Genomic DNA, 10687 nt, shown 5'->3' with positions numbered 1-10687 from the left:
CTTCAACATAAGTTTTAAGTTTTGTACAGCAAGTATCATCTCATGTAACAAGTGATGTGTATATGTCAAGTCGATTAATGAATTAATTGTATAAGATGGAAGTCCAACCATAATTTATTTACACGTGGCCACCTATTGGCCAAGAAGAACCTACTTCAAGACATCAATGAAGCTCGAATAAAGGGACTTATGCAAAAGAGTCTGTGTGCTTGATTACACAAATAAAACTAAGTTATTTATTTATAACACTAGCAGAAAAGTAAAAGTGTACATATGAATTTTGGAAGCATTGCAAGAAGAGCTTAAATGCTGGCTCTGAAAGCGCTCTCTCTCTCCCTCCCTCCCTCTAACGTACAGAAGAAGAACCTGCCCCAGTTGGTGTCTCTGTTGTGGAGGTCCTTTTCTCTCATGGAATTTGGAATTTGGATTTAAATTCAGCCTTCTTCAATACACACACACACACACACACACACACACACACATAGTTGCTTTTCAAGTTTCAAAGCTCAAGTAAATGAAAGTTTCAAGGCTCAAAAGTCAGTGAGTTTTGGTTTTCATGTGTAAATTTCTTTTAGTTCTTTTTTTCTTCTTTGACAAGCTTTAAATTCCTATCTTTAAATTCTCTTGAATTTAATTTTTCTTATAGACTGAGGTTTTTTTTTTCCTTTAAATTAGAGCGATATCCGAAGAATTATGTAGAATATGATGTTTTAATTTAATCTAAACTAGGGGAAGGATTCAGAGCACACTGTTCTAGCCACCTTGGCTCTGCCCTCGTTTGCCTAGACTGAGAAATTGGCTGGTGTTTAGTTTCCAAAGCTAATGTCTAGAAGACTTTCATTTGATTGTTTTGCTTTTAATTGGAATGTTTTGAAACTGTTACAAGTCTTTGAGTTTGAATGTTTGTTTTGAAGGATGGGAATTTCAAGCGTTGAAACGTTTTGGAACCCAACTTTCTTTTAGTCTACTTTATTTGGTGCTTCATCTGTGACTTTTTGGGTTTGCAAGAATCAAGAGTTATGAATTGACAGATACTTTAATCTTCAGGGTCTGGAGCACAATTTGTGAATTCTCGTCTATCGATTTTATCGCCATTGCTTTGATAATTCTGCTTCCAATAAGCACCTAGTTCTGTAACCACATCCCAGTGAAAAATAAATTCATTGAATCGGCTATCGAACCGATGGCAGAAGAAGATGGTTCATATTCATATGGGAACACAAGGAAAAGTCCTATCTGCATTTTCTTTAAGGATTGCAGGTATATTATTTCGATCGATTTTATGCATTTTACATTCCTTTTCCCTGTTTAGGAGTCACCTTGGTTTGTAATTAAAGCTTTTGTTAAACTGAACCTAGCAGAAAAGCAGTGAAAAGTACTTTCTATAAGCAACGCGAGCTTTTTACTCACAACCATTGGCTGTTGTGATTTTATTATCCATGGCTAGACCAGCTTGACCTTCTTACGTCTGATATCTTTGCTCCAAGAGCCATATTTTCCAAATGATTTTATTATTGCAATTAGGAGAAAGTAGTTATCATCTCCTTTCCTGACAAATCATGTAGTCCTGCAATTTGCTTGATTAATAAAGTTAAGTGAATTGTAATTACAATTGAAACGACCGAAAAAGATTGTATGTGAATTAATGTATATAGATGGTCTAATCTAATGCTTGGATTCTCTCTCTTTTATGTGTAGATGTGTTCTTAATTTGGACAAACTTGGTTTAGAAATAGCGTCAATTGCAGTGCCTGCGGCGCTGGCTTTGACAGCTGATCCAATTGCTTCTCTGGTCGACACAGCATTCATTGGTCAAATAGGTACTTTTCTTTCTTTTTAGTTTTTTGTTTTCAACATTCGTATGTTCTTTGATCTGAAATGAATTATCTTAATGTTTAAAGGTCCAGTGGAGCTTGCTGCTGTAGGAGTTTCTATTGCTCTATTTAATCAAGCATCAAGAATTGCAATATTCCCACTTGTTAGTGTCACAACATCTTTTGTTGCTGAAGAAGATACTATTGGAACAGTGAGTCCCGAGGCAAAGGACAGCGATTACCTGGAAACAGGTTCATCAATTAATGATGAAATGAAACAGTTGATACCAGAAAGCGGTATGCTCCATATCTTTTTCCTAATGTACTTCGTATGCAGTGTGTACAGACTTACAGAATGTGATTGCATTAAGTTTGGAAATGCTTCTTACTTGATAGTTTTATTTTTCGTCAATGTTATTTCTCAGATGCCACTCAAAATGCATACAACTCAAAATCCGTTGCTACAAGCTTTGAAATAGTTACAACCGATCATCAGAAAAGGTATATCCCATCAGCGTCATCAGCAATGGTTATCGGCAGCATCCTTGGCCTCATCCAAGCCATATTCCTCATATCTGGAGCAAAACCTCTATTGAACTTTATGGGAGTCGGTTCTGTAAGCTAATTATTTTCTTTTTGGCATATGGTTTTACTTAAATAATTTTTTGTATCAAACGCTAAAATGCTGTGTACTCTAATTTCTAATAATAAAAGGAACTATTGTTCGTTTAGGATTCCCCTATGCTAAAACCTGCACAGCAGTACTTGATGCTGAGATCGCTCGGTGCTCCTGCAGTTCTTCTTTCACTGGCTATGCAAGGGATCTTCCGTGGGTTGAAGGATACAAAAACTCCTTTATACGCCACTGGTATACCTTAACGCTGTTAAACTTTAGCTTCTGACTGCATCTATTTCACCAGAATTAAACAGTCTTCAGCTTGTTCTAATCCATAAATTATCTGTTTGAATTTAGTGGCAGGAGATGCAACAAATATAATATTGGATCCAATATTTATTTTTGTTTTCCATCTGGGTGTCACCGGTGCAGCTATTGCTCATGTTATATCTCAGTAAGTGTTATCTAACTCCTTTCCCAAGTTTCATGTTTGTGTTCAGTCCTGTTGTCTTGGTGTGCTTTCTCTGGAATTCTACATTGTATGCCAGCTTTGCCTGTTATCAATAAAATGGTCATCCTACGCAGGTACTTGATATGTTTCATACTCCTGTGGAGATTAATGGCTCAAGTCAATCTATTACCCCCAAGTATCAAACATCTCCAATTCAGTCGATTTCTTAAAAATGGTGAGATTTTATTCTGTAATCCTTGGGCCTTGCTTTTAGTGACCCAAAAACATTGGAAGCGTTTGTTAAAAGATAGTTAGCGTAGCGTTAATTATGAAGTTTATCCCCATTAGTCTTTCTTTACTCCAGGTTTTCTGTTATTAATGAGGGTCATTGCTGTTACATTCTGTGTGACTCTGGCTGCATCGTTGGCTGCACGTCAGGGATCGACACCCATGGCTGCATTTCAAGTCTGCTTGCAGGTCTGGTTGGCAACTTCCCTTCTTGCTGATGGGCTGGCTGTTGCTGGACAGGTCGGAGATCATTTCGTTAATGCTTGAAACTACTCAATACTGATATTTACTAAATTAGGCAGATAACCAGTAGAGTTCTATAGTAAATAGATAGAAAGATCAACTTCTAGGCTGTTAAGTTTGGTTAGAACTGATGATGATCAACTGCCTTCGTGCTGAAATTTCCTGCTCCGCTTTCAGGCCATACTTGCAAGTGCATTTGCCAAAAAAGACTACGATAAGGCTGCAGCCACTGCATCCCGAGTGCTACAGGTGTGTAAAAAATTTCAAAGAATCAAGTACAGATTTCATATGATGTCAGTTTCTCCAAATATTCGTAACTGCGTTTAAACTCCAGCTGGGATTGGTTTTGGGTTTGATGCTCGCTGCCATACTCGGAGTGGGGTTGCAGTATGGAGCAAGATTATTCACAAAAGATGCCAATGTGCTACATCTCATTGGCATAGGCATTCCAGTAAGTCCCCTTGTCTCGAAACAGAACACAATGTTTGACTTACACTTCTTCAATCCTAAATGGCATTTCGATTTGAACTAACAGTCTTCAATCCAAAACCAGTTTGTTGCAGCTACTCAGCCCATCAATGCCTTGGCATTTGTTTTCGACGGTGTCAACTTTGGAGCATCTGATTTCGTGTACTCAGCTTTTTCCATGGCAAGTCTTTAGTCCCCTTCTTGTAATACAAGTAATTATGTGGGCTAATTAGCCTAATTTAGTTCCTTGGGATACAAGTTAACTTGATGATCACCATTCTCTCCAGGTTATGGTGGCTATTGTCAGCATCTTAGTTCTGTTTGTACTCTCCTATACCAATGGATTCATTGGAATCTGGGTTGCTTTGACCATCTATATGAGTCTTCGGACATTTGCCGGATTTTGGAGGTATAATCTTACAGTTTTTGCCCGCGCAAACACAAAAAATCCCATAACTTACAATTTTGGAATGCAATTGCAGGATAGGAACAGGAACAGGACCCTGGGAATTCCTCCGAGCATAAATGCGAACCCGGTTTTACTCGTTCGAAAGTTAATACAGTTTTTTTCCGCTTCCATTCGTTGCTGCTACCGATTTCATTTACATGAAGATAAATCGTACAAAAACCAAATCTGCATGTAACTTACAATGTTGGGGAAAATCCCTGATTAAATATTTCGCAACGCATTTTGTTTTCGTATAAGTTTTTTAGTGTAGTTTTGAGAAAGGACTGCACATTCTCTGCATATTTCTCATACAATTGCATCCATGGTGACTGAACAACCAAATTGAAAGTGAACTTAGTTTCATGTAATTGAAATATTAATCAAGATAGGAATAAATCACAGAGAAATTCAAGTGCTAACGCAGAAGAAAACCGGGTTATCAATCTAGCGTTACTTCTGTATTCAATGTTGAAAAAATGTAACGAGCTTGAATACCCAACACAAAGAAAGTAAAATAAATCATTTCATAAGTGGTCCAGCATCAAATTTAATCTCAAAGAAAAGAGAAAAAAAAATGAACAAATCCATACAAAAAATAAAGCAACTTTCCACTTATCCTAATCAAAAACCAACTTCCCACCTATCCAAATCAAAAAGCCCTAACCCACCAAACTTCCTATTGGAATCCACCTCACCACCAGATTCTCATAACAAGGAAACTGACGAAAGTAGAGGAAAAGCAATGCAGGGACAATCAAAGATAGGAAAGAACCAAGTGTACCACACTCTTATCACCATCTGCCTCTGCAATAATTTATTTAAAGATTCTAAGTTGCTCAGAGTTTTAATCGTTAGATCTTGGTAACCGTCTCTTTGATCAAGAATCCAACGATTGAAAACTCCAGAGTATAGAATACTTCAAAGTACACTAGAAAATTGCATCAGCTGCAAATTGCACCATCTTTCACTTTCTTGAAAGAATATGTTCTACTTTGTTCACTGGAACTAATCCAAAGCAATTAAAAAAAGAGCACACAGCTCAGGAAAAATAAATAAATATATTTATTCCTTAATTTCATTACAGTATCAAAGATGCGTCTGACATTGGAAGAAAGAAAAAAGCTGCTCAAAATAATATAAACAAAAAATGGTAGAACAAGAGCTTCTGCAGTTTTGCTTTTAAATAACAAATAATTTAAGGGTAAAAAAGAAATTTAAATACTTAAGTAATGATAGACTTGGGACTTGAGAGAGAAGATCCTTCACCTGGGTTGGTCTTCTCATAGAGTTTTATTTGTGAGGATCGACTTTCCCGGTCTAGATTTATTATTGAGTAGGTTTGTTTGGGCTCTTGCTTTTAGCCCCGTTTTTCAACCAAAAACAAAAATGAATGGTTCTTTTCTGTAGACTTTGTTCAGTACCCTCCTTCTATTGTTACTGTTACCAACCCACTCAAGAATTTGTATTTCTGTTGTAACTACCTCCGACTCCAAGCCCAGTAAAAATGATTTCGTTTTCACTCAGCAACATGTTGGTAAACCTGCAACTGCTCAATCCCTGCTTTGGAAACTGCATGACGTTTCAATTAGAACACTCGATAGGTAGCAGTGTGCCTGATTCTGGAACAGATGTTATTTCCTTTGCATCAGATGGTGATTCCTTCACCAGAGATTGAATCCATGAAACATCAGGCTCGTTGACATTGTGTTCTGTATAACTTAATTTGCTTAAATGACCCGGCTCATCTGTTTGAACAGACCAATCTAGTTTTGCACTGCTAGACTCCCATTTTGACATAGACATAGGGGAACCAACACCATTGGATCCAGCATCACATGAGTTGGGGCTGTATAGCGGCTTCTGCTTCTCTTGCTGAGCAAGAGTAGAGACCCTAGTGCCTATTGGAGAAAGAGGCTCCATGCTTCGAGGTGACATCATCCTCAGTGAGGAAAGACCAAATGGAACTTGCAAGAGATTCTGGTCAACCATCCTTGGAGAGAACACATTTGTTCTGATAGGAGATAACATTGATTGTTGCTGGTGGAGTTGATTGCGAACAATAGATATTTTTGAGGATGAGAAAGCAGATGAGTTTGCAAGTTGGTCAGCAAATCGAGGGGATGAGAGATGGGAAGCGAAAACATCATTGAGATTTGAAGGTGTCAAGGTTTCTTGACGGCGAGGATGACTCATTGAGGAAGCACTGATGTATGAATGCGAGAAGGAAGACCCATCATGAAATGATTGCTGTTGTTGCATTTCAAAATTATGCAACATGTTAACCTCCTCGGTAGGAACATTATTTGCATTAAAAGAAGATCTCAGACGACTTGCCTGAATATTGCTGCCTGGTAGATACAAACCGGGGATATATTGTTGAGGCCATGCCATGGAAGAGTCGAAAATACCATCATGAAGAGACATGGGAGGAGTAAAAGGAGGTGACATGGCCTCCACAGCTTTGGTCGAGCCAGGCAGCACGTTCAAAGTTGCAGCCATGTCCATGAAAGCAGCAGCAGAGGTTGCTGAATGAGGGGATGGCATGGCAGATCCAGTAGAAACATACAAGGGTCGCATTTCCTCAGGTTTGTGGGCAAAGAAGCAAACCTGACGCAAGCAACTCATGCCATCTTTGCAGAGTCGAGTCTTATACTGTGCTGGATGAAGCCAGCACTCAAAAACCCCATGAGCATATTCACATAAATCTCCACGTCTACATGTCCCCTTGCGAAAATCCAAGCATGGCATACAACTATACTGGAACTTTCTCGGGTCTCTTCTCCTTGCATTCTCACCAGGATGCACAAAAGGGCATTCAGTCCAATCATGTGAATATGCTCGCGAACAAGGCCGGATCTTGAATGAAAACATTCGAAACTCATCTGTGGCATAAATGTTATCCTTGATGTTGGGAAGTGACAGATCAAAAGGGTGTTCTTTCTTTTCAGGTGTAGAAGAACCATGTATGTCATAAGTGTTACATGTTGAATCAGGGATTGATGATAGCAAGGAATTATTTGTCGGAGTCGTTGAAAGAAATGGTGAACTAAATCCAAAACTAACACTTAAAGCATGGACTGAACCACCATATTGTAAGAGCTCTTGAAGCACAACCTTCAGATTGGAACAATTCAGAGGAGCAACAATAACATCTAAAGGGAAACATCCGTTGGCATCAGTAGCATTGGGATCCGCACCAGCCTGCAGAAGAACCTTCACAGTTTCAACAGCTTTTTCAGACCCACCAGACACAGCACAGTGAAGGGCAGTGGTCTTATCTGGGCCGAGAGAGAGGATTACATCCGCCTTTGAAAGAGAGAGAATCAGTTTCACAACGTCAACACTACCATACTTAGAAGCAACCATTAACGGAGTCCTACACTCAAGAACCATTCGTCTTGAAGCGCCATGGCGACCATACCAAAGTCCAATCTCATTAACAACATGCAAAAGACAATACAGAATCATATCCTTATCACATTTGAAAACAAATTTGGAATCGTAATATGATATGGATTCCTCAACAAAAATCCTTTTGAAAAGGAGAAAATAAGATACCCTCATCTGCAAGAGGAATAAATCAGTAATACAAGAGACTTGAGACTAGAACTGTTAAGGAAGAACAGGAAGTCATTAACTGTTGTTTACCAATATGAAAACAAAAATTACCAGAAATTACAATTTGCTTAACATAAAAAGCCCCAGAAAATTCCAAGGTTGAAAGCAAAATCACTAGAAAATCTCATTGTGAAAAGAATATCTTCTTTTTTAAGAAATAAAATTCTTTAAAGAAAGCCAAAATCTTCCATTTAAATCCGGCTATCAATTGCACAAAAAAGTTATGAAATTTATAAAATAATTAAAAGGAAAAAGAAAAAGATGATAAGAAATTTGTGCTCTGCTTAGTAAGTTGAACTTTGAATTATATGATGATGGGTTCTTTTTTTCTGCCTTCTCTCCCGCCATGATATCAGTTTTTGTCGGTTAAAAAAAATTCAAATTTTAAATATTTTTCATTTTCCTACATTTTCTCAGCAACCAGACAGAAAATAAGCGACCATCAAATACAATGTAACCAAAGATTGAAATCATCTACATACAAACGCCATCTCAAATTTCAAAATTTGAATACCATCAACTCAAATAAACACTATAATTTCCCATCTGAAATCATAAATCAATATAGATGAATGAAAAACAAATAAAACGAAGATGGACTTACAAAACAAAGGGCATATAAATTAGTAGGTATATGCAATTAGAACCAATGGAGCCGTCATTGTAGGTCACCAATAAGAAATAAGTACGTTATCATTATCTACAACTGCATCATTTAGTTTAAAGAATTTGATCTCCCTAGCATTACCTATATTTTATTATTTATAATATAAAAAGTTGGTTAAGTGCGAATAACTACTCAATCTTTTGAGATGATTTCAAATTAATCTAAATTTCTTAAAATATGTTAAATAACTGCTCCAAGTTTTGAAAATTTGGATTTGCTAGGTCACCGGCGTTAAGTGATGATTTTTGCTATGTCCCAACCTACAAATAAGAACTATTCACGAATTAGGGTGTGAGCCACATCTTAAATTCTATAACCAAGACATGATAAGGAAAAATTAAAATAATAGCTATATGTAACTGAAACACAATACATCATATAACAAATTTTACATAATCTTGAGTTTACTACATAAATTTTCTCGAAACGCAGCAAAAGAAAACTAGTGCACAAATTACATCACAACCGAATAAAAATAATAATTGAAATAAGTAATTCTTGCAAATAAATAAATATGTGCAATGAGATGTGTGAATGTACTCACTCCCTTCTAATCTCGCTAACACATACCCAAGGCCTGCATGTTCCATACCATGCTTATTTCACTTGGCTATGAATACCTTAGAATATGAGTTAACTCCTGTTCATCCCTTAAGCCCAAATTTTATAATTAAATTCTCAATTTCACTTTGTTATATAGGCACTTCCCCCGAAGCCTAGTTGCATTCAAGTTCTTCACGCAACGTTTGACATATACAAGATTTCATTATTTTATAATCAACCAATTTGTATACTCAAGCCATTTCCCCCAACGCCTGACATTTACAAGATTCATTGTTTTATATTCAAGGCATTCTTCATCCCTTGAATATCCTCACAACTCAACTCTCTTTCTTGCTTTGCAATGCATATGTATATGTCATATTCACATAGATATCAATAATCACATTTTCTCTAACAAGCTTTCAAGTTTCAACATAAATCAAACTGATTAGTAACAAGAGTAATATAATCATAATATCAACAACAAAGTAATAATCTTTTATTTTTTTGTCAAACGATAGATATTATTACATTATATGTTAAATTTTAGACACCAACGGGGTTTGAACCCACGCCTTCATGCAAGGGCTCAACTCTTTTTCACCACTGTGGTAAAATGTCACTTGCCAAAGTAATAATCTTTAACAACACAAATGATAAACAATACATTACCATTTCTCCTTTTTATTGTTTTCAATTTCATTTCCTCCCTCTTGTTCTCTTCCTTCCTTCGCCACTTTCCCTTTCTCTGCTTTAATGTAGCTGAAATTCTAAATATGTAATATGAGTCGAATTGCTGAAAAACTTCCGTGAAAGTGAGCGACAGAAAACCGGAGATGTTGGCCATGCAAAGAGGATGGTCAAGAAGGCTAGCTCAACCATACATCTGCTGTTCGAACTGGCATACAAGTCAACATATAGATTGGATTGTTGTGATTTTTGGATATGTTATACAAGAGATGATAAGGAGAAACTTTTATAAAGGAAGTATTTCTGTTTGAGCTAAGGAAGTTGGAGTTTTTAAGCTCCAAAGATGACTGCAGGATTTTCTGTGAGACTTTCAAGGTTGTGATAGTATTTCGAGGATCTGGAATGAATGGACCGTTGGATCTTTCTGTGATTTGGATATGTTATGGTAAATAGGATAAGTAACAACTTCTATGAAGAGAGTAGTTTGATTTGAATAAGAAAAAATTGATTTTTGATGTTGAATATTTTAAAAATATATATATAATAATATATTATATATATAATAATATATATATATGGGGATGTTTGACGGGAAGTTGGGTCATTGACCCAACAATTATATCTTTTCAAATTAGCATTGTAACCTTTTGCTAATACCCAACGGTTGCTGCATGTTTTACAACATATATGATCTTTGGGTAATTGGTGTTTGTATTAGATATGTCCATTGGACATAATGAAGCAATGTGTTGTATCCCATGGTGAAAAGACATACTCAAATCAAAGGATGTGTCTAAAGGGTGTAATTCTCTCTATATATAGTGGTAACATTAGTAGAAAA

At 36.6% G+C, this 10687-nt stretch overlaps 2 protein-coding genes across 6 annotated transcripts; one reads left to right on the top strand and one right to left on the bottom strand.

Moving 5' to 3' along the window:
* The first annotated feature begins 214 nt into the window (after window positions 1-214).
* LOC126614776 (protein DETOXIFICATION 42-like) lies at window positions 215-4577 on the top strand. 5 transcript variants are annotated; one of them, XM_050282433.1, is made up of 14 exons: window positions 215-395; window positions 1048-1260; window positions 1699-1820; window positions 1902-2111; window positions 2240-2430; window positions 2547-2682; window positions 2788-2884; window positions 3016-3116; window positions 3246-3409; window positions 3590-3661; window positions 3747-3863; window positions 3966-4061; window positions 4168-4289; window positions 4363-4577. In XM_050282433.1, exons 2-14 carry the CDS (start codon window positions 1184-1186, stop codon window positions 4403-4405), a joined length of 1548 nt encoding a protein of 515 aa, XP_050138390.1. In that variant the 5' UTR covers window positions 215-395; window positions 1048-1183; the 3' UTR covers window positions 4406-4577. The 5 variants fall into 5 exon arrangements, with proteins under 5 accessions (XP_050138390.1, XP_050138391.1, XP_050138393.1 ...); XM_050282434.1 differs by having other exon boundaries at window positions 215-528; XM_050282436.1 differs by having other exon boundaries at window positions 218-374.
* Window positions 4578-5375: 798 nt separating this feature from the next.
* LOC126614774 (zinc finger CCCH domain-containing protein 56-like) lies at window positions 5376-7828 on the bottom strand. Its single transcript, XM_050282431.1, has one exon. It carries the CDS (start codon window positions 7794-7796, stop codon window positions 5910-5912), a length of 1887 nt encoding a protein of 628 aa, XP_050138388.1. The 5' UTR covers window positions 7797-7828; the 3' UTR covers window positions 5376-5909.
* Between the last annotated feature and the right edge of the window lie 2859 nt (window positions 7829-10687).

Source organism: Malus sylvestris, chromosome 3, assembly GCF_916048215.2.
Source record: "Malus sylvestris chromosome 3, drMalSylv7.2, whole genome shotgun sequence".
Taxonomy (NCBI): Eukaryota; Viridiplantae; Streptophyta; class Magnoliopsida; order Rosales; family Rosaceae; genus Malus; species Malus sylvestris.
The sequence above is the reverse complement of the archived record's forward strand: the minus strand, read 5'-3'. Positions and strand labels throughout refer to the sequence as shown.

Coding starts and splice junctions, on each gene's coding strand:
- LOC126614776 (XM_050282433.1), top strand. CDS start 1,184: ATGGCAGAAGAAGATGGTTCATATTCATATGGGAACACAAGGAAAAGT. Junction 1,821..1,901: donor AGCATTCATTGGTCAAATAG/GTACTTTTCTTT, acceptor TAATGTTTAAAG/GTCCAGTGGAGCTTGCTGCT. Junction 2,683..2,787: donor AACTCCTTTATACGCCACTG/GTATACCTTAAC, acceptor GTTTGAATTTAG/TGGCAGGAGATGCAACAAAT.
- LOC126614774 (XM_050282431.1), bottom strand. CDS start 7,796: ATGATTCTGTATTGTCTTTTGCATGTTGTTAATGAGATTGGACTTTGG.